This window comes from Chiloscyllium plagiosum, unplaced genomic scaffold, assembly GCF_037043375.1.
Source record: "Chiloscyllium plagiosum isolate Xiang-an unplaced genomic scaffold, Cpla_swu_hap1 HiC_scaffold_37, whole genome shotgun sequence".
NCBI classification, from domain to species: domain Eukaryota; kingdom Metazoa; phylum Chordata; class Chondrichthyes; order Orectolobiformes; family Hemiscylliidae; genus Chiloscyllium; species Chiloscyllium plagiosum.
The window spans coordinates 6,623,216-6,645,933 of NW_028270175.1; the positions used below are offsets into that span (position 1 = coordinate 6,623,216).

The following is a 22,718-nucleotide window of genomic DNA, read 5'->3' on the forward strand; positions in this document are numbered from 1 at the left end:
CTTTCAAATGTTATAATTCTTCTGGTTTTTAAAATTTGGTAAGAAAAACCCTTGCATGTTTCAACGGAGGGGGCTCTTATTTCTCTAAACTCCAATCACATTCTCCTAAATCTGAGTGCAGTGCACTGGAAGGGAGGGGGGTCAGTTCCAGGCTCCTACTTGGGGAGAGAGTGAAAGCCTGGATGAGTGGATCAGAGGGAGGGGGGATGTGGATGTGGGGAAACCTGACCCGGATTACCGAGCCACTGGATCGGAGCGGCGACCGGCAACATGTTGAGGTTGATCGCTCAGTCTCTCGCAGTTTTCCTCCTCATCTTCCTCCTGGTCGCTAACTTCCTGGTGGCTAAAAGCACTGAGGTTGTGGCGGTGGTTTACAGGAAAATCTGCCGACAATGAGGGCGAGCCTGCGGGAGCCGGCACTTCCCGGTAATTTGTCTCCAAGTTGGAAACGAGTGAGAGAGAGAGAGAGAGAGCTGGCGGCCGGGTGGGCTCTCTCTTTATTCCCCACACACCCCTCCCTTTTACAGCCTTTCTCCCTTTCGCAGTAACAGTACGTTCGTCAAAACAAAAAAAAAAGTTTAAAAAGCCATAAGATCTTTAAGAAAGTTAAAGCAGACGCAGAACCAAAAAAAATACTTCGGGAACTGGTTTTAATTATGGCTGTGTTCTGTTCCCTTGTGTGAATTCATTCAGACGGGGAAGTGGACAAGATTTCCATTAAACAAAGAGCAAATGATGGAATGTTGAGACAGGTATTTTGTTACAAATTGTTTCTGTTGCTAGGAGACAGCAATCCCCCCCATTTATCTTTGCCCCCTTCTCAGTCGAAAGAGGGTTCAGTTAGTTTCCTTTTCAGCATCATTCCCATCTCCCTCTCTTCCCCCTTTCCCCTCTCTTTGTGCTGTGTGCAGGCTGAGACCCAGTGGCTGGTAGATTACTGCTCAAGGTTTCAACCCCCCTCCCCGCTGTGGGAGTAACTGTGGGATTCCCATTGTTTAGATTTGGTCAAATTGCCCCTAAAGAGACAGGTCCAAGGGGCGTTAGCTAGACTTTTGTCTCCTGCTGGCTATGTGGATCCTGTATGTGAGCATAAGGCGAGGGAGCTATGTGATAAAGGTTTGTCATATATTCATAATTTGGGAACTCCAGTTCTAAGGTAGATGAAAATGTTGCTTTACGGTTTTCAGTTCTGCAAACCTTTCTTAATTCATGGTCAGAGATTCAATTTTTATTTTATCAGTGGGCAAAACAGCATTTACTTATGCTGATTGACCAGAAAAGATATCTCGTGAGAAAATTGCTGAATTTTTTACAAAATTGAGGTTTTAGGATCCAAAAAGAGAGAGAAGAAGCAGGTCCAATTCAGAGAGAAAAGATCAGTTCCAGTAAAAGTGCAGTTTAGGTATTTTGGCAGACTCCAGGCCATCAGAGCTGGAAAAGAGTTGTTAAGTTATTTTACTAGTCCAAGGAGACAGGTCTGGGACAAGTGCTGAACTTTTTTTTTCAGTGTTCAGCGGGTTGACTTGAGTCTTGAAGAGAGATAGAGAGAATCCCATGTATTAAATGTGCAGAAAGTCACTGAAGGGAAACACTTACTAACTTATCAGTCAAGTAAGAAACTAAAGCATGAAGGAGATGTGATACTTCACTGGGGTTGAGTGCCTGTAAAGGATATTGCTCGGATAAGAGTTGGATTTTTCTTTTTGCCGTTTAGGTAAATATTTTCAAATTGTCTTTGAAATATATATAGAGAGGGGAGAGAGAATGCTTTGCTTTGTTATACTTTTGTGCAGTAAACTTGTCTTCTTTTATTTTAAAAGAATTGTTGGCAGAATTGTGTGAATGTTTTCAGTGTCTAACCAACGTAAACAAATTGCAAAAGTAAACCATTGGTCTATCTATCCAGCTTTCACTGTGGGAGCTGACTTGTCTAGTACTGCTATCTGCTGGAATTTTCTGCTTGAACAGCCTGAGCTATGAGGACTGACCCCTGGACGAGGTGCTGAGCTATTGGCTCCTGTGCTGCTACTAGCAGCGCAGTAGCTCAGTGGTTAGCACTGCTGCCTCACAGTGCCAGGGACCTGGGTTCAATTCCAACCTCGGGCGACTGTATGGAGTTTGCACATTCTGCATAACACCCCTCCCCCCCCCCCCCCCCCCCCCGGGTGCTCCGGTTTCTACACTGTAGGGATTCTGTTCTAAATAGAGAAAAAGGGAGGTGAGGATAAGGGTGGATATTCATAAAACTCAATTCAGGATTGAAATATTGGATCTGAGTTTAAGAAGTTTTGGCTTTCTGTTACTTAGTCAATTGATGGCTCAGCTCTACTCACTTCCAGCATCTGGACTAAATCCTGATGTAGTGTGTGGTAGTGAGAATGCAGAACATGGTCCAGGCTGTTTAGGCAGAGCGGAAAATGTGATGGAGCAATTCAAACACAGGACAGCTGGTGAAAACAAAACCTGCTGGAAATCACAGTGGGTCTGGCAGTGTCTGTGGAGAGAGAGAGCAAGCTAATATTTTGAGTCTTCATCAGAGGAGAGGTGATCGTGGATTTGGGAAGCCACATTCACCAAACTGAGAAGAGGAGAAGGAGTTTGATGGAGTCATTGGTCAGCTCAGGAGGGGTCAATAAGTGACATAATAAAATAAAACAAAGGACTGTGGATGCTGGAGATCAGAACCAAACAAAAACACAAATTGCAGGAGAGACTCAGCAGGTCTGGCAGCATCTGTGGTGAGAGAAACAGAGTTAATGTTTCGAGTCAACTGACCCTTCTTCAGAGCCCAGTTTAAAGCAGGGTCATAGCATAGACTCATAGAGCTGTACAGCATCGAAACAGACCCTTCAGTCCAACTTGTCCATGCCAACCAGACATCCTAACCTAATCCAGTCCCATTTGCCACCATTTAGCCCCTATCCCTCTAAATCCTTCCTATTCATATCCCATCCAGGTGCCTTTTAAATGTTGTAATTGTACCAGCCTCCACCACTTCCTCTGGCAGCTCATTCCATACACGCACCACCCTCTGTGAAAAAGTTGGCCCCTCGAAATGTTAAATCTGTTTTCTCTCCACAACTGCTGCTAGACCTGTAGATCATTCGTGAACTATTGGAGGACACTAATTTTTGAAAGAGAGGTGGTCAGTACCTAAAGGGAGGAAACGATTTATAATATGAACCAAAAACAGTCATTGCTGGCAAAGCTCAGGCGTTCTGGCAACATCTGTGAAGAGAAATCAGAGTTAATGTTTCGGGATGGAGTGACCCTCAACAGAACACTTCTGAGGAACCATCACTCAATTGCAAAACATTAACTCCGATTTCTGTTTTTGTTTCTTATTTTCAGCATCTGAAGTTCTTTCGGTATTTCTGTATAACATGAACCAGCCTGGGAACCAGAGGAGTGAGTTGGATGGTGAGCTGTTTAATGGCAGGTATAGGGTTCTACATTAAGAACCTAATGAGTACAGGTCCTTTCACCTGTTGAACCTGCTCTGTGGATAATCTCACTCATCCCCAACAATCCTCCAAGTTCATTTCCAAGACACACCTTTTAGTGATAATTATTTGATTGAGTTTAAGGATTGGTCATTGTGTCATTTGTTTAGTCATTTTTTTTGTTTCAGATATCACGGACTGCTTGACTACAGGATGCTGCATTACTGTATCGCCCACCTTGCCTATCATTTTAGCAGACAGCTGCCCAAACGCAGCAGAGCAAAATTGTAAGCACATCCCGCTGAATTTGAGCTCTTTATTTTCTTGTCAATGAAATCTGTCATTTTTGCTTCTGGTTCTACACCTGAAGGTTTTGGAACTTTGTTGGGGTGCAGTAATCTATCTCACGACAGCTGGTTATAGTCCCAACAGGTTTATTTAAAATCACAAGCTTTTGAAGACGTCACTGACATTTCGAAAGTGTGAACAGTTTGATTCCAATTCTTCCTTCACACAAACCCTACACACGCATACTTCCAGCAACGGTTGGTTGATTAGAGTGAGAACTGTGACCAGCTATCGCTTCCTTAATCCTTGATGGGTGCTGAAACCAACTGCTAGTGTAAGTGCCACTACTGTAGCAGTTAGTGCAACACTGACGGACGAACTGACCATGTGATTTCTGAACCTCCAAAACAACAGGGTCTTGCTGTTTGCCTCCGGCTACAGAAAAATAAACTCTCCGAGCACTTGGGGAAAGCTGTGAAATTAGAGTCTTTGATGTGCGTAACATTGTGTCTTGTGATGTTGGCATTCTTTCCATGTGTTCTCTCAAGCTAAGCAATGGAAGAATGTTTCTGTAGAAAAGCCCACATTTATGCATGAAATATTTTGGGGAGGATGTATAATAAGTTCCTTTACATTGCTGATATGAAACGCTGAAAACATCATCTGATCACAGCTAGCAGCATTATAGTCAGGTCTGATCACACTCCGATTTGACACCACACACATTCAGTTTTCAGTGAGTGGTCGTCATGCGTAGAGAAAATGGCTGTTTCTTCCCCCTTAGTTTAGGGATGTTGAAGCTAACATTCCAGGTAGGTCTGGGTTTAATAACAATGAGGAGAAAGTGAGGACTGCAGGTGCTGGAGAGTCAGAGTCGAAAAGTGTGGTGCTGGAAAAGCACAGCAGCTCAGGCAGCATCCGAGGGGCAGGAGAATCGATGTTTTGGGCATAAACCCTTCATCAGGAATATGGAGGGGAGGGGTCTGAGAGCTATATAGAGGGGTGGGGCTGGGGCTGCGGGAAGGTAACTGGGAAGACGATAGGTAGATGCAGGGGGGGGTGATGGTGATTGGTCAGAGTGGAGAGTGGAGTGGATAGGTGGGAAGGAAGATGGACAGGTACGATAGGTCAAGAGGGTGGCGCCAAGTTGAAGGTTGAATCAAGGATGAGGTGGGGGAGGAGAGATGAGGAAGCAGGTGAAGCCGTGTGGTTGGAGGGTCCCAAAGATGAGGCGTTTTTCCTTCAGTTGTCAGGTGGATTTGATTTGGCGCTGGAGGGAGGCCCAAGACTCGCATGTTCTTGGTGGAGTGGGAGGGTGAGTTAATGTGTTCAGCCACGGGACGGTGGGGTTGTTTAGTGCGTGCATCCCGGAGATGTTACCTGAAATGCTCCGTGAATTGGCATCCTGTCTCTCCATGTAGAGGAAACCACGTTGAGAGCAAGGGACACAGTAGATGAGATGGATGGATGTGCAGGAAAATCTCTGCCGGATGTGGAAGGATCCTTTGGGGCTTTGAACGAATGGGGGGGGGGGGGGGGGAGATGGTGCGGGCATAGGTTTTACACTCTTGTGGCAGCAAGGGAAGGTGCCGGGAGTGGAGAGTGGGTTGGTGGGGGGGAGGAGGCCGGGGGCGGGGGGGCCTAGCTCCTTTTCCACCTATCCACTCCACCCTCTCCTCCCTGACCTATCACCTTCATCTCCTTCCCCACTGACCTATTGTACTCTATGCCACTCTCTCCCCACCCCCACCCTCCTCTAGCTTATCTCTCCACGCTTCAGGCTCTCTGCCTTTATTCCTGATGAAGGGCTTTTGCCGGAAACGTTGATTTCGCTGCTTGTTGGATGCTGCCTGAATTGCTGTGCTCTTCCAGCACCACTAATCCAGAATCCACAAGTGAGGAATTGTCTGGCCTATTTCTGTCAGAAAGCTGCGGTGAGTTGGCTGTTCAGAAACTTGGTAAAAAGAACCCATTAAGAGATTGTAATCAGGGAGCTGAGAGAACCAGTGATACGCATGGCTTCCATCATTTGGGTAAAATCACCTTGTAAACTATGCAACTAACAAAACTTCCAGTTGCTTACCAAACTTTAACAAACAACCGTGTCCAAATTACACAGTAATTGTGCAAATTCCAGCTGTCCGGCCCACATCCGGTATTTTAACAGTTTTAAAAATATTTCTGTAACATCTGCAAAAGCTCAATTTCAGTGTCACTTTAATGATCTCACCAAGTCACAATTGGCTTCACCATCTGTAGACTAAGAGGCAAGAAGCAGCCAGCATTTCTGTCCATAACGACCGCTCAATGAAAACTGTCTCAGTGTGGGGCAACGAATCAGAATGGGATTAGACCTGATTGTAATGCTGCTATCCACAGTTAGATAATGTGTTCAGACTGAAGCTTGCGTGATACTGAAATGAAACACTGTTACTGTCACTGCTGCTGAGAAAAATAATTGACAGTGAAATGACTAGGATAGGCAGAGGGGCAGTATGATAATGCCACTGGATTAGTAACCCTGAGGCTCAGATTAATATTCTCAGGTTGTTGGTTCAAAACCCGCTTGACAGATGGGGAATTCAAATTCAATGAAAATCTGAAATTAAGAGCTAGCCTAATTGCAACTGTCATGAAACCCCGTCTGGCGTTTGAACATTCTCCCTGTGACTGTGTGAGTTTCCTCTGGGTGCTCCGGTTTCCTCCTACAGTCCAAAGATGCGCAGATTAGGGTGGATTGGCCATGCTAAATTACCAGTAGTGTGCAAGGATGTGCATGTTGGGTGGGTTAGCCATGGGGAATGCAGGGTTACAAGGATGGGCGAAGGGGGTTCAGAGGGTTGATGTGGACTCGATGGGCCGAATGGCCTGCTTCCTCGCTGTAGGGATTCTATGATTCTATATATGATTCACTGATATTTATTTAGGGAAGGAAACTGCCATCCTTACCTGGTCTGGCCTAGATGTGACTCCAGACCCCCAGCCATGTAATTGACTCTTAGCTGCCCTTGTAATGGCTTAGCAAGCCACTTTGTTGAAGGGCAGTTAGGGATGGGCAATACATGCTGTTCCAGCCAGTGATACCCACGTCCCATAACTGAATAAAATTATCTATTTCCAGGATCTCAGACTGTCAGGGGTTATTCCACGGATGAGTCATGCTAATGTGTTTTGATCCATGTTGATAATCCAATCCCTTTGTATTTCAACACTAACATGACATGGTTTTAGAGGCACTCACTCAGTTGCCTGCATATACACTGGGTTCAGTTTAGTTCAGTGTTGAGCTCATCAAATTGTGCTATTTTTAAATATTTAAACTACATGTATTTAGAAAAATTCCACTAAATCTGTACATGAAAGCTGGAATACATTTTAAGGAAGAGTTGTGCAGTCTTTATAATTGTGTTCAAAGTTACAGTGCAGTTCAGTTGGAACCTTCTTTTGAAGGGATATTATCCTCTAATCCTGTTTTCCTGCACTTTGGTGTCTCGTGCGCCAGACATCCTCTGGGAAGGTGGCAGAAAACATGGCCCAGATTTTCAGTCTCTTCCAGTAGTGGGTCAACGTTTCACAATCACCAATGTCTCTATAAATAGCCAGTAAATAATTTTTGAACTGTGGTCAGTCCTTGTTGTGATGGAGGACGTTTGGCATCAGGCTCTGTCACATAGCGAAGTGATCTCTGACCTTACTGTTGTTGTTTGAGGGATAAGCACTGAGGATGAGTTGAAGAAAACAAAAAGAATTGCGGACGCAGTAAATCAGAGACAAGAACAGAAGTTGCTGGAAAAGCTCACCTGGTCTGGCAGCAACTGAAGAGAAATCAGAGCAGACCCGAAATGTTAACTCCAATTTCTCTTCACAGATGCCACCAGACCAGGTGAACATTTCTGACAACTTCTGTTTTTGTTACTGAGGATGACTTGCTTGCTTTTCTTTGACTTATTGATACCGGAATGCTTGCAATCATGCGTGGGAGCAGACAGGGCTTCAGTTTGAATACTCACCCAAAAGGTGGCACCCCCACCCAAGGGTTCATCAGGGTCTAGGGCAGCTGCACGCACCAAGTCAGGAGTAGCATCAGGACCTGGGACTTCTGTCTGTAACCCTGCCTCCAACAGGCTAACACTCCCTCAGTGCTGCAGTCATAGCCCTGTTTGTGCTTAGGTCCTGAAGTCAGAATTACAAGTAAAAATGCAAATGCATATTGGATTGTTCTGATGAAGAATCATACTGGACTTGACACTCTGTTTCTCTCTCCTGCTGAGCTTCTCCAGCAGTTTATATCTTTATTTGGATTGAGTAGGGTTTGGGAGCTGGGCCCTGTTCTTGGGTTGGAATGTTGGATACGCCTGGATCAGAGGACTTTGCTCCCCTAAGATGCTTGTAGGGAGAGAGAGATTTATGGGCAGACAAAGTTTGTGTGGAGATTTGTAATTAACTTGCATTTGAATTTGCCTCAAGTAACACTTATTGCTTCTGTTACTAATCTGTGTTTGCTTCTAGTGAGATCCTGGTGATAATGCTTGTGACCATCATCCTTTTCCCGCAGATATTTGTGCTGCTGAGGTAAGTTCAGTAATTGAAACAACAGGTGACTTGATTTCTACTGAATGATTTTCCCCGGAGCTGACGAGGGGTCACTGTGTGGTCTGGGCTGAGCAGGGAAATATTGAGAGGAGATGAACCATGAGTGGCCAAGTTCTGTTTTATTCAATAACACATAATGGAATGATAGCACACTGAAGGTGGCCCATTACACCTGTGCTACCTCCATTGGTAGAACTATCCAGGAATCCCCCTCCCAGCCCTGACCCTTCTCACACTGGAAAGCTTCTCCTTATGTCTCCTACAGTACAGGGGAACTGGAGTAGGCCATGCAGCCCCTCAAGTCTGTTCTGAGATCCAGACTGAGCAGTTAACTCCACACCTTCCTTTAGTATTGTTTAATATTGTGCCTCTGATTCATAAAAATCTTTTGATCTCGGATTAAAAGTTAACAATGGATCCAGCATCGGCTGCTATTTGATGCAGAAAGCTCCAATTTATTTTTGTACGCTGAAGTATTAACATCTCCACTCCTGAAAGGCCTGACTCTGACCGTTAGGCCGTGTCCCCTGAGATTTCCACGCCCCAGCCAGTGGAAATAGTTCTGTCTATTTACCCTGTCAATTCTCCTCCATATCTCAGAAACATTGCTGAAATGAACATTCTAATTCCAGGGAATACCACGCTAGATTTTGTCACCACTCCCTGGAATGTAGCTGTAGGAATGTTGGTATCCTTCTGTTTAATCACCCTCTTCCGAGGCATTCAGAACTGTTCACAGTAACTCCAGTTGTGGTCTAAGCAGAAGCTGAAACGTGGCTCCTACATCCCTTGTGTAGTGATTGGAACGAGGTCAGCCAACTCCTAGACTATGAGTTGTTAACGTGTGGAGCTGGAAAGGCACAGTGGGTCTAGGTAGCATCGGAGGAGCAGGAGAGGCAACATTTCAGGTCAGAACGTTGACTTTTCCTGCTCCTCTGATGCTGCCTGACCTGCTGTGCCTTTGCAGCTCCATATTTATCAAGTCTGACTTGCAACATCTGAATTCTTTATTACCTCATAGAATATGAGTTCCCTGATTGGGGCTGTTAACCTGGTCCAATCAGGGAGCTCTGACTGACAGATCTAAACAGGAGTGTCGGGGGTTCTGCTCACCCTAGGAGCTGGCTCGGAGCTAACTGGGTCAGTGTTATGTACTATACATGTGTAACCAAATAAGGCAAATCAGGATTCAAGATAGTGCTGACACTTTATGAGCTACCTACATCAGATCTAACTGGAACATTCCTTATAACCATTCTAAGCTTTTCCTCGCACATGCCCTGTGCATGTAACTTTTTTGTCTTACTCTGTCCAAGATATTTTGTTCACCCTGTGATCTCTATGTCCTTGCTAACTATGATCTGCCTGTACTGCTCAGAAACAAAACTCTTCACTGTACTTAGGTACACGTGACAATAAATCAAATTAAATAAAGGGTGACTTAGTAATGGGTTACTGGCCTTCATGGAGTTATTTCATCTTATACAGTTAGCGTGGTAGTTCTATAACGTGGTAGTTCTGTTCTCATGTAATCCTGTGTTATAAGAAAACTGCGTAATATCATTACCATTTAAACTAATGGGGCCGGAATCACATTATAACCAATACATACTTTAAAACTTTGCGCTTTAGATATAGTGTCCTCAATTCATCAATCGCGTTATAGCAAATTCGTGAAAAAGAAAAGTGCGGTGTAGCAGAACCAGTCTTCTTGATACAAAGGCCTGCATTCTGTTGGCCACTTCGCTTATTTTCTGCCTCGGGATATTTAATTTTCTGTGACCCATATGTCTCTATGAACCTCTACTGTCCAGGAGATACTTTGATCAGTCCTTTCCTTCGGTTCAAAGTGGATGATCTCATACTAGCCCATGTTGAAATCCATTTCAGGAGTTTAAATTTTGTTTGACTTGAACACAAGTCAGTATTGTGCTCAAAGTAGACATTTAAACGGATTTCAGAATGACGGTGTGATGTAATTCACTTATGGTTTCCATTGATACTAGGAACAAGAGTAGGCCATTCAGCCCTTTGAACTGCACCCCCATTCAGTACGATCATGGCTGATTCACTATCTTAATGACATATTCCTATTTTCTCCACACACTCCTTATGTATTTAAAGTCTCAAAAAAAAACATTTTCTTGAATATATTCAGTGCCTTGTCCTCTACAGCCTTCTGTGGTAGAAGGTTCCACAGCTTCACCACCCTTTCAGTGAAGATGTTTTTCCTCATCTCAGTCCTAGAAGGTCTACCCATATCCTGTGAGTCTTCTAGACTCCCCAATCAGGGAAACCTCCTCTCTGCCTCTAATCTCTCCAGCCCTGTTAGAATTTTATACATTTCAATCACATTCCCTCTCATTCTTCTAAATTAGACTCCTAGAGATCCAGACCCTTTGGTCCAACTTGTCCATGCTGACCAGATACCCTACATTAATCTGGTCCCACCTGCCAGCACTTGGCCAATATTCCTCCAAACTCTTCCTATTCATATCCCCAACCAGATGCCTTTTAAATGCTGTACAAGCCTCCACCACTTCATCTCTCAGCTCATTCCATACATGCACTACCCTCTGTGTGAAAATGTTGCCCCTTAGGCCCCTTTTAAATCTTTCTCCTTTCACCTTTCAACCTATGTCCTCTGGTTCTGGACTCCTCCACCGCAGGGAAAAGACCTTGTCTATTTACCCTATCCATGCCCCTCATGATCTTATAAACCTCTGTAAGGTCACCCCTCAGCCTCCGATGCTCCAGGGAAAACAGCCCCAGCCTGTTCAACCTCTCCCTGTAACTCAAACCCTCCAACCCTGGCAACATCCTTGTAAATCTTTTCTGAACCCTTTCAAGTTTTGCAACACCCTTCCGATAGGAAGGAGACCAGAAATGCACTTAATATTCTGAAAGTGGCCTAACCAATGTCCTGTACAGCCGCAACATGACTGTCTCGTAAATATAGACTCAATCCCATCTTGGAGTCAGGAAGGGGTGTGTTTCTCTGGGCCCTCCTTTTGATTGTGTTTCTTATTGAATCAGCCTGTTCAGACAGACCTCTGGGGCGGGTGGTGTCAAGTCAGACCTCCAGGTCTGAAGGTAGGTTCACATGATTTGTGGTAAATCTCCCCGTGCCTGATCGGGTTCAATCTAAACCCATTCAATCTGGGGTCAGGTACTCTAACCACTGCAATGTAGGGACACCTTGAGTGATGATGTGGAGGTGTCGGCGTAGGACTGGGGTGGACAAAGTTAAAAATCACACAACACCAGGTTATCATCCAACAGGTTTAATTGGAAGCACACTAGCTTTCGGAGCGCTGCTCCTTCAGGTACCGAGTGACTAGCTTCCTGATGAAGAAGCAGCGCTCTGAAAGCTAGTGCTTCCAAATAAACCTGTTGGACTATAACTTGGGCTTGTGTGATGTTTAACCTTGACTGCTCTTTAAGTCACCCTCCTCAGGGTGACTTAAACATTCCTGATGGTTTTGTTGTGAGTCCAGCTGGAACTGGGGGGAACGTTGGGGTGTTATTACCACCAAGTGGGGAGTCCACCGAGCCCCAGATTCAATGTTCCAGTGAACTCACAGCCTGAGATTACAAACACCAGCCACACAAAACTCCCGAGCTTTGAAAATGGCTTCCTTTGGTTCTGGAGGCTAATAGGATATCTTGTCTGATTCTTGATCTGGTACCGACTCCCTTACCATTCACATTGAGACCTTCTGAGGAAGAGTGTGGGAGGAGGTTGAGAGGATATGAAGGAGAAGGTGTCTCCACCTGCGGGGGGGATGTCTGAAATGGAGGCATCAACACGACGTGGAGGTGCTGGTGATGGACTGGGTGGACATAGTCAGAAGTCACATGACACCAGGTTAGAGTCCAACAGGTTTATTTGAAATCACTTCACCTGACAAAGGATCAGTGCTCCAAACGTTTGTGATTTCCATGTAAGGTATTCATCAAGTTCATTCGGGAATTCCGGGGAACTTATTTTCAGATAGAATGTGAAACTCCCTCTCTCAGGTTTGATGTGAACAGCACGATGTGTCTAAGAGGGAAGCCACGTTCAACATGAGGGGAGGGGAGTGGAATGGTTAGCCAATAGGGGCGTGCTATGGTTGGGGAGGGGTCGGATTGTGAGCATTTAAATAGGAGCAAGCTCCTGTGGAGCAAAAACATGTATTTTTTTTGCCATCAACTAACAGCAACCCCCAGCCTCTGTCAAAAATCAATTTCTTTTAAACTGATTCTTAGTTTTTATTCCAGACCAAAGTCATCTCGATATTGTGGCCAGCCCCTCCTCATCAATTTGACCAGTTTTATAATCTTCACTTTTATTATGACAGGTAAGAGACAGATGCCATTTTTCATTTTCGGGACTGATTTCCCAATCTGTGCCAGTGAAGAAGCATTGTTCTCTCAGTGTCCACAATTTGAGATAAAATTACTATTTTTGGGTTTCATAAACATTAACTGAAGGTGCCGTTAAAATTCTGTGTGTTTTGGGACAGTTCCCATTATGATTCAGAAAGTAAACATGTGGGGCATGTGGGTGCCTCACTCGCCAACTGGACTGTCAGGAACAAGCTCATGTTATGTCTCCCTCAGATTGGTCACCAAACCAATCAGGCAGGGGTGAGATCAGCCATGGGCATCTGAAGACCCTGGGGTCAGAGGTCCTGCCAAGGAGAACTTTCAGCCAGTCAGGGCTTGGTAGTTCTCGCGCCCAGGAGCGTCAGAGAGGCAGCCATTGCTGGTCATTTTAATGGCACAGGGCAAAGTAATGGGTGTGTAAGGGGCACCTTGGGTGGATCTTGAAGGGGAGGTTGGAAGCAAGGGCAGGTGGTTGGTCCCAGTGGGCGTTGCGCCCCTCCCTCCCCAGAGAGTGCAGAGCAGTGGAATTTATATTTGGGATAGCTAAATTAGGGAAGAGGTGCTGTTTTCAAAGATCCGTGGTGTTGGTGCAGTAAATCTGAGGCAGTTTTTTGAACAGTGTGGTTTGTTATTTGCTGGATGGAGCATATTGTTAAATTATTCATCCCAGTTGGGTCAAATGGTCAGTGTCTGCTTTGTAAATTCTACATGATTAAATAGAAAAATGAGTCAACTTTCGCATTGGCTGGAGTGTAGATTAGGAGTTACCACCCGCTGATATTGAAGCACTTGGTTATTTTATTAGAATCATTTCTTGCCAAGTTGACACATGGATCTAATTCCAGTGAAACTTCCTCAGGGTTTACAGTCGTTCTGACCTTGATGGATCCGGTCTCTCACGAGGTGAAGGTGGCTTTCCACGTGTATGGAGTTGGATCATTTGCACAGGGAATCATTACAACTGCCTTCACTGTTACTGCTCCACAGTGTGTAAGATCATCTTTATCATCCTGTGCAGTTTTACATGTTACGGTCAGAATGCCAGATGTTGTATTCAGTCTTTCTGTTAAGAATCATAGAATTCCTACAGTGTGGAAATAGGCCATTTGGCCCAACAAGTCCACACCAACCCTCCAAAGAGTATCCACTCAGATCCATTCCCCTACCCTATTACTCTGCATTTCTCCTGACTAATGCACCTAACCCACACATCCCTGAACACTATGGGCAATTTACCATGGCCAATGCATCTAACCTGCGCATTTTTGGACTGTGGGAGGAAACCGGACCACTCAAAGGACCACTCATGCAGACACAGGGAGAATGTGCAAACTCCACACCCACAGTCACTCAAGTGTGGAATTGAACTCTGGTCCCTGGTGCTGTGAAGCCATGGGAACAGGAGGAGGCCATTCAACCCCTCGTGCCTGCTCTGCCATTCAATACGATCATGACTGATCTCATATTGGCCTCAACTCCACCTTGGAATTGGCCCATTCCTATCACACTTCAACCTGTTACTGATGAACAATCTGACTATCTCCTTTACTCAATGTCCCAGCATCCACTGCACTCTTTAGGAGTGAATTCCACAGATTCATGACCCTTTGAGAGAAGTAATTTTTCCTCATCTCTGTTTTAAATCTGATACCCCTTTGCCTAACCTATTCATTCTAGATTGTTCCACAAGGGGAAAAGTTCTCTCTACATCTATTTTGTGAATCCCCTTTGGCATCTTATAAACCTCAATTAGATCTCCTCTTATCCTCCTAAACTCCAGAGTGTATCGGTCTAAATTGCTCCAACTCATTGCACTGGTCTCCCCTTCAGACATGTTGGATTTTCCCCCTTGAAAACCTGGTGAAAAATTAAAGCACAAGGCAATGATTAGAGTGGAGATACAGAGCAGCCAATGGCCAGGCTCAGCTCAGACCCTGGGTTTGTCCATCTCCGGTGGGTGGGTTGTAACTGGCGTTTGCACCCCCTCAGTAGGGAAGGAGTCACAATCAGCCAGACCCCTCAAACCCGAGGGGTCACGTGTCAAGTCAACACTGCAGAGAATCTCGCAAACATAGAGGAAGGACAGGATTGTGCAGTAATGATGGCTTCACGAAATGATGTCCCAATAAATTATACAAACTAAAGGAGCTTTTATGGTAGTGTCCCTACCTCTGAGCCAGGAGGCCTGGTTTCAAGTTCAGATAATGACGTCTCTGAGCAGGTTGTTCAGAAAATATCTGCAAACTAGCAAATGGAAAATGGGCAATGTGTGGTCAGTTCCTGTGGAACTTTGCCTCGATTGGAATCAATAAAAATCAGGAAAATACCAGAGACCATTAGTAACAGAAATACAAATGTAAACACTGGTTGCATTTCACAGGGAAACCTGGGTGATAAGACTCTGAATCTAAAAAGGGAATGTATCTTGATTTTGTGGCTCATTTGGCTTTGAGGATTAAAACTGATGAGGATATTATTTGTTTGTCATTGTTAGGCAAACACAACTCCCGAGCTGTATTACCTGAGCTTATTGCTGTCTGTACTGAGTGTGCTTGCAACAGGTACGTACTTTATCATTACTGAGAAAAGTAGGTGAAGGGACATGACCTGTGTCACCATCATTGTGGTTAGCTCAGTTGGCTGGTTTGCAATGCAGAGCGATGCCAACAGCACAGGTTCAATTCCTGCACCAGCTGAGGTTACCAAGAACTCTCCTTTCCCTTTGGTGGCCCTCAGGTTAAACCCCCACCAGTGGATTCCCTCTGAGCGAGCAACCCTGTGCTGCAGTAGCAACTTTATCTTTACCAGGTAGTAATAATTCAGTCCTGTCAATGCTGAGTTTTAATGGCCTTAACACTTACAGGAGAAGACAGAAGGACAGTGAGTTCTACAGTTTTAATGACTTAACTCCTTATGGTGATTTGTGTCTTCTATTGGATTTAAGCATTTGATTTCCACAGTGTACAATAATATATTTTTTGGACATGTATCATTATGTCCCATTTTCTTTTAATGGTATTGATCTGATGTTATGATATTTCTGTGTCTCAGGCATGAACACTCCATTTAGAAGTCATGACCTTGTCATAGTAACATGAGAAACAGGAGGCAGCCATTCAGGTCATTGAAGTGGCTCTACTATGTTTTTATTCTACCTCAGTGCCATTTTCATGCACGATCCCCACATCCCTTGATATCTTTAATATCTGTAAATCTACCCAGCTGTGTTGAACACATTGAGTTTCCATGGCCGTGTGGGGTACAGAATTCCAAAGATTCATCACCTTCTGAGTGAAGATATTCCTCTTCACTGTTGTCCTAAAAGTCTTCCCCCCCCCCCCCCCCCCCCCCACTGTGTCCCCCTCTCCCTGCCCTCAGCCCCCCACGTTCTGCAGCCCTCAAACCTGAGAAAACATCCTTCCTGCATTGGCCCTGTCAGGAAGCTCTTGTGTTTCCAAGTGGATTGTTTCCTGTGAATGAATCATGTAAACTGTTTGACAAGACATGGAAGGCAGCTTTGCTTCCCATCAGCTTTTGCTCCAATACCTGGCAGGAATTTCTGTTGACCTTAATCTTGCAGCTTGAGTCCTGAGTTTTGAATCTTGTTATAATGGGGAAATCCTACGTCAACATTTGACTGTCACAGTGCAATTGCAGACTTCCTGTTATCAAGAGATACAATTGTGCATCCTGGTTCATGTTGCTGATGTGTCACCATTGGTCATTTACAGATTAGATCCATTAAATGTTACATTGAATTGGGACTTCGAATCAGGGTAGGAGGAATTGTAAAGGCTGCTCATTTACTGTGATAACCCAAAAAAAACGATTGTTGGTCCATCTGGAGTAATCACTTCAGAAGAATCCAGGAAGGAGAATCCAAAGCATTTTTACAAATACGTTAAGGACAAAAGGGTAACTAGGGAGAGAATAGGGCCCCTCAAAGATCAGCAAGGCGGCCATTGTGTGGAGCCGCAGAAAATGGGGGAGATACTAAATGAGTATTTTGCATCAGTATTTACTGTGGAAAAGGATATGGAAGATATAGAAAGTAGCAAAATAGATGGTGACACCATGCAAAATGACCATATTACAGAGGAGGAAGTGCTGGATGTCTTCAAACGCATAAAGGTGGATAAATCCCCAGGACCTGATCAGGTGTACATTAGAACTCTGTGGGAAACTAGAGAAGTGATAGTTGGGCCTCTTGCTGAGATATTTGTATCATCGATAGTCACAGGTGAGGTACAGGAAGACTGGAGGTTGGCTAATGTGGTGTCACTCTTTAAGAAAAGCGCAGCAGGTCAGGCAGCATCCAGGGAACAGGAGAATCGACGTTTTGGGCATAAGCCCTTCTTCAGCCCTTCTTTCAGGGCTTATGCCCGAAACGTCGATTCTCCTGTTCCCTGGATGCTGCCTGACCTGCTGCGCTTTTCCAGCAACACATTTTCAGCTCTGATCTCTAGCATCTGCAGACCTCACTTTCTCCTCACTCTTTAAGAAGGGTGGTAAGGACAAGCCAGGGATCTATAGACCGGTGAGCATGACGTGCTGGTGGGCAAGTTGTTCGAGGGAATCCTGAGGGACAGGATGTACATGTATTTGGAAAGGCAAGGACTGATTAGGGATAGTCAACATGGCTTTGTGTATGGGAAATCATGTCTCACAAACTTGATTGAGTTTTTTGAAGCAGTAACAAAGAGGATTGATGAGGGCAGAGTAGTAGATGTGATCTATACAGACTTCAGTAAGGCGTTCGACAAGGTTCCTCATGGGAGACTGATTAGCAAGGTTAGATCTCATGGAATACAGGGAGAACTAGCCATTTGGACACAGAACTGGCTCAAAGATAGAAGACAGAGGGCGGTGGTGGAGGGTTGTTTTTCAGACTGGAGGCCTGTGACCAGTGGAGTGCCACAAGGATCGGTGCTGGGTCCTCTACTTTTTGTCATTTACATAAATGATTTGGATGCGAGCATAAGAGGTACAGTTAGTAAGTTTGCAGATGACACCAAAATTGAAGGTGTAATGGACAGCAAAGAAGGTTACCTCAGATTACAACAGGATCTTGACCAGATGGGCCAATGGGCTGAGAAGTGGCAGATGGCATTTAATTCAGATAAATGCGAGGTGCTGCATTTTGGGAAAGCAAGTCTTAGCAGGACTTATACACTTAATGGTAAGGTCCTAGAGAGTAAACAAAGAGACCTTGGAGTGCAGGTTCATAGCTTCTTGAAAGTGGAGTCACAGGTAGATAGGATAGTGAAGAAGGCATTTGGTATGCTTTCCTTTATTGGTCAGTGTATTGAGTACAGGAGTTGGGAGGTCATGTTGCAACTGTACAGGACATTGGTTAGGCCACTGTTGGAATATTGCATGCAGTTCTGGTCGCCTTCCTATCGGAAAGATGTTGTGAAACTTGAAACGGTTCAGAAAAGATTTACAAGGATGTTGCCAGGGTTGGAGGATCTGAGCTACAGGGAGAGGCTGAACAGGCTGGGGCTGTTTTCCCTGGAGCTTCGGAGGCTGAAGGGTGACCTTATAGAGGTTTACAAAATTATGAGGGGCATGGATAGGGTAAATAGGGCAAAGTCTTTTCCCTGGGGTCGGGGAGTCCAGAACTAGAGGGCATAGGTTTAGGGTGAGAGGGGAAAGATATAAAAGGGACCCACGGAGCAACTTTTTCACACAGAGGGTGGTACATGTATGGAATGAGCTGCCAGAGGAAGTGGTGGAGGCTGGTACAATTGCAACATTTAAAAGGCATTTGGATGGGTATATGAATAGGAAGGGTTTGGAGGGATATGGGCCGGGTGCTTGCAGGTGGGACTAGATTGGGTTGGGATATCTGGTCGGCATGGACGGGTTGGACCGAAGGGTCTGTTTCCATGCTGTACATCTCTGTGACTCCGACTCTGACAGAATGGATGGGTGAAGCAGTATTGACTTTGATCACTTGCTGTGCTAAAGACCACCTTTAATGTGCTGACCAGGCAGAGGAGAGTTTGGAACTTTGTAAAGGATATAGACACATTAGTGGAGTGGGCTGATATGTTGCAAATGCTGTTTAAGGGGGAGAAGTTTGAGTTGATGCATTTTGGACATGAATAGACAATATGAACTCAAGCGTACAATTCTAAATTCTAATGGGGCTGCTCAAACAGAGGGGACAGAATGTTCACACAGCCATTAATCTAGAAACGTAGAAGCAGGAGGAGGCCATTCAGCCCTTCATGGCCCAATCAGCCATTGGTAAAAGAAGCAAGCGTGATATGAGGGAAAGTGTTTTCATGCAGCGACTGGTTCGGGTCTGTAATGTCCTTCCAGAGTGTGTAGTGGTGAGGGAATTAGTCTGACATTTGGAAAGGAAGGAAGGGCAGGGTCATGCTGAGACAGGAGAATGGCACTAAATGTATTGTTTGTTCAGAGAGCTGTCCCCCACCTGATGGACCGAGTGGCCTCCTTGGTCATTTGCGAGTGACACATCCTTGTACATCTGTTGTGGAGGAAGTTATTGGAACATCAGAAGAATCTTCATCTATTGTATGGATTTACTTTGAAAATATTTATTCTTTCCCAGGAGGTGGGTGTCATTGTCAAGACCAGCATTTGTTGTCCACCTGAGTGACTTGCTGGGCTACTACAGAGGCAACCACCCTGCTGGGGGTCAGGGGTCACACGTAGGCCAGACTGGGTAAGGATGGCAGATTTCCTTCACTGATCGGCATCAGTGAACTCAATGGATTTTTACGACAATCTGGTGGTGTGTGGTGCGGTCTCTAGATCATTGCTCCAAAATCATGACTTCTCACCCTCTCCTCCTATTTAACTTTACCCATCAGCACCTTAATCCGGCAGCACATTCGACCCTTTGTGTTTGTGCCCGCTCTTTCCAATTAGTCCCATTTCCTGCCATCCTTACCCCATAATCCCTCCAATAACGTCAGAGTAAAAAGTCACAGCAGATTCACCTGGTTCTGTGGGAGAGTGGGTTTGCGTGCAGTGCTTTCTGAGACTGTGTCTTGTTGAAAATGTCACTGATTGTTTGTGACGTTATATATATTTTTCCCCCAAAACAGTTTTCATCGTTTTCTTGATCCCGTTCTGGCTAGCTGAAGTTCTGTACCCAGGAATGGTTTTGAATGGGCGATCCCAAACTGGAGTCTGTCACAAACCAGTTGCTAGCTACCCATATCTGTGGCACGTATAATGAAAGCGCTAGAGAAAAGAATGCCAGCATGAATAATGCATTTGGTTGCCGTGCGACAGTCGTTTCTGGAACATTCCACCAAGTGAGAGTTTGAGCCATTGCAGTGGAAGCAACCCAAGACAAGTGATGTCAAAAGACTCTGGCTGAGTGGATTAGTTAACAGTATTTGCTTTGTAGCTTTAATGTAATTGACAGCAATACAACTGCTATAGTTGGAAAATCACTTTCTATGTCAGCTTTATAATAAAGTTTCAGATCAATTTGAATCTCAGTTGTCCCCTGACAAATGTCTAAGAGAAGCAAAAAAACGTTCAGAAAATGGCAACAGTTTATAATTTATCAATATTTTAAGCAGTGAGAACTTTCTTAACTCACTAACTACTGAAAGCGGAATATTCATTTTCCTTGAATCAAAGCGGGATTATGTGGATGCTGGAAATCTGAAACAAGCACAGTGTTGGAGAAACTCAGCAAGTCTGGCAGCAGCTGTGGAGAGAGAGAGAGAGAGAGACAGACAGACACAGAGACAGAGACAGAGACAGAGAGAGAGAGAGAGAGAGAGAGAGACAGAGACAGATTGAACTCCTCTTTAATCCTGGACTCAAATGTCATTATTGCCCAGTTAGCTGATGCTGCCAGACCTGCTGACTTTCTCCAGCATTCTCAGTGTTAGTTTCTTTTTTTTTGGCCCATATTTAAAACATTAGTTTATCAACGGGAAGTAGAACAGCCACAAGACTTTCCTGGGCTCAAGGCTGGTCCTGAGCTCCAGGAAGCTAAAAGAACCAACATTAATTTTAACAGGAAACCAAAACCTCTGGCATATATGGCTGCTGCCATCTACATCTCCCAATGTGCCTTACAGACAATGGGGTGTGAAATGGGACTGTGGATCAACATGAAGTAGTACAGACCAGCACCAGTAATTACCGATACCTCGGTTTGCAGCCAAAATGTTTGGAGGACCCTGCTCAAATCTCATCATTCCCTCCTCCTTTTAGGATTGATGGAAGACCTGCCTCTTTAACTCAGTGTTAGGTCACTCAGAATATTGTACACCCCTGAGGACGCCAAACACAAGTCATTGTGGTTCATTGGTTCCAACTGAGCAGGATTCTTGAGTCAACATGATTTGGCCCCGGGGTAAAAACAATGACTGCAGATGCTGGAAACCAGATGCTGGAAGAGCACCACAGCTGGTGCTGGAAGAGCACAGCAGTTCAGGCAGCATCCAAGGAGCTTTGAAATCGACGTTGCGGGCAAAAGCCCTGCAGGAATAAAGGCAGTGAGCCTGAAGCGTGGAGAGATAAGCTAGAGGAGGGTGGGGGTGGGGAGAAAGTAGCATAGAGTACAATGAGTGAGTGGGGGAGGGGATGAAGGTGATAGGTCAGGGAGGAGAGGGGGGAGTGGATAGGTGGAAAAGGAGATAGGCAGGTAGGACAAGTCCGGACAAGTCATGGGGACAGTGCTGAGCTGGAAGTTTGGAACTAGGGCGAGGTGGGGGAAGGGGAAATGAGGAAACTGTTGAAGTCCACATTGATGCCCTGGGGTTGAAGTGTTCCGAGGTAGAAGATGAGGCGTTCTTCCTCCAGGCGTCTGGTGGTGAGGGAGTGGTGGTGAGGGAGTGGTGGTGAAGGAGGCCCAGGACCTCCATGTCCTTGGCAGAGTGGGAGGGGGAGTTGAAATGTTGGGCCACGGAGCGGTTTGGTTGATTGGTGCAGGTGTCCCAGAGATGTTCCCTAAAGCGCTCTGCTAGGAGGCGTCCAGTCTCCCCAATGTAGTGGAGACCGCATCAGGAGCAACGGATACAATAAATGATATTAGTGGATGTGCAAGTAAAACTTTGATGGATTCACTGTGTCTCACACCTGCACACACACACCATGGGTGCTGGGGAAAAAAATAAGCACTACCGCACTTAGGTGGTAGTGTGGGGGTTAAAGGGGAAAAAAAAATGATGAAAAAAAAGAGAAAAAAAATAAACAGGCGGGAACAGGTCGAGGCAGCGGGCCGTGGAGGGAAAAGAAAAAAATAAATAAATAAAACTTTGATGGATGTGGAAGGCTCCTTTAGGGCCTTGGTTAGAGGTGAGGGCACAGGTTTTACAGTTCCTGCGGTGGCAGGGGAAAGTGCCAGGATGGGAGGGTGGGTTGTAGGGGGGGGCGTGGACCTGACCAGGTAGTCATGGAGGGAACGGTCTTTGCGGAAGGTGGAAAGGGGTGGGGAGGGAAATATATCCCTGGTGTCTATTTGGAGGTGGCGGAAATGTCGGCGGATGATTTGGTTTATGCGAAGGTTGGTAGGGTGGAAGGTGAGCACCAGGGGCATTCTGTCCTTGTTACGGTTGGAGGGGTGGGGTCTGAGGTCTGAGGGCGGAGGTGCGGGATGTGAACGAGATGCGTTGGAGGGCATCTTTAACCACGTGGGAAGGGAAATTGCAGTCTCTAAAGGAGGCGGCCATCTGGTGTGTTCTGTGGTGGAACTGGTCCTCCTGGGAGCAGATCCGGCGGAGGCGGAGGAATTGGGAATATGTATGGTCTGGGAGATGATGGTTTGGTGATGTGGGGGTGGGGTCATGGTCAAGGGGGCAGTAGGAAGAGGTGTCCTCGAGTTGAGGTTTGGCTTCAGTGGGGTAGATGTCAGTGCGCCAGACTACCACTGCGCCCCCTTTATCCGCTGGCTTGATGGTGAGGTTGGGATTGGAGCAGAGGGATTGGAGGGCTGCATGTTGTGACCCCAGGCCATATCCAGCTCACCATGTTCACGTTGAACCCCTTTATTCCAATGTTTCAGGCTGAAGTGAACTTCCTCCC

General features: G+C 45.5%; 1 protein-coding gene across 4 annotated transcripts; it reads left to right on the plus strand.

Annotated features, from left to right (window-relative positions):
* Window positions 1–252: 252 nt before the first annotated feature.
* On the plus strand, window positions 253–20,171 carry LOC122540438 (uncharacterized). Of its 4 annotated transcripts, XM_043676198.2 has the most exons (7): window positions 253–426; window positions 3,632–3,730; window positions 8,241–8,303; window positions 12,588–12,667; window positions 13,555–13,685; window positions 15,190–15,256; window positions 19,775–20,171. In XM_043676198.2, the coding sequence occupies exons 2-7, from the start codon at window positions 3,657–3,659 to the stop codon at window positions 19,903–19,905; spliced, it is 546 nt and encodes a 181-aa protein (XP_043532133.1). In that variant the 5' UTR covers window positions 253–426; window positions 3,632–3,656; the 3' UTR covers window positions 19,906–20,171. The 4 variants fall into 4 exon arrangements, with proteins under 4 accessions (XP_043532133.1, XP_043532136.1, XP_043532137.1 ...); XM_043676201.2 differs by lacking the exon at window positions 8,241–8,303; XM_043676202.2 differs by lacking the exon at window positions 3,632–3,730.
* The last annotated feature ends 2,547 nt before the right edge of the window (window positions 20,172–22,718 follow it).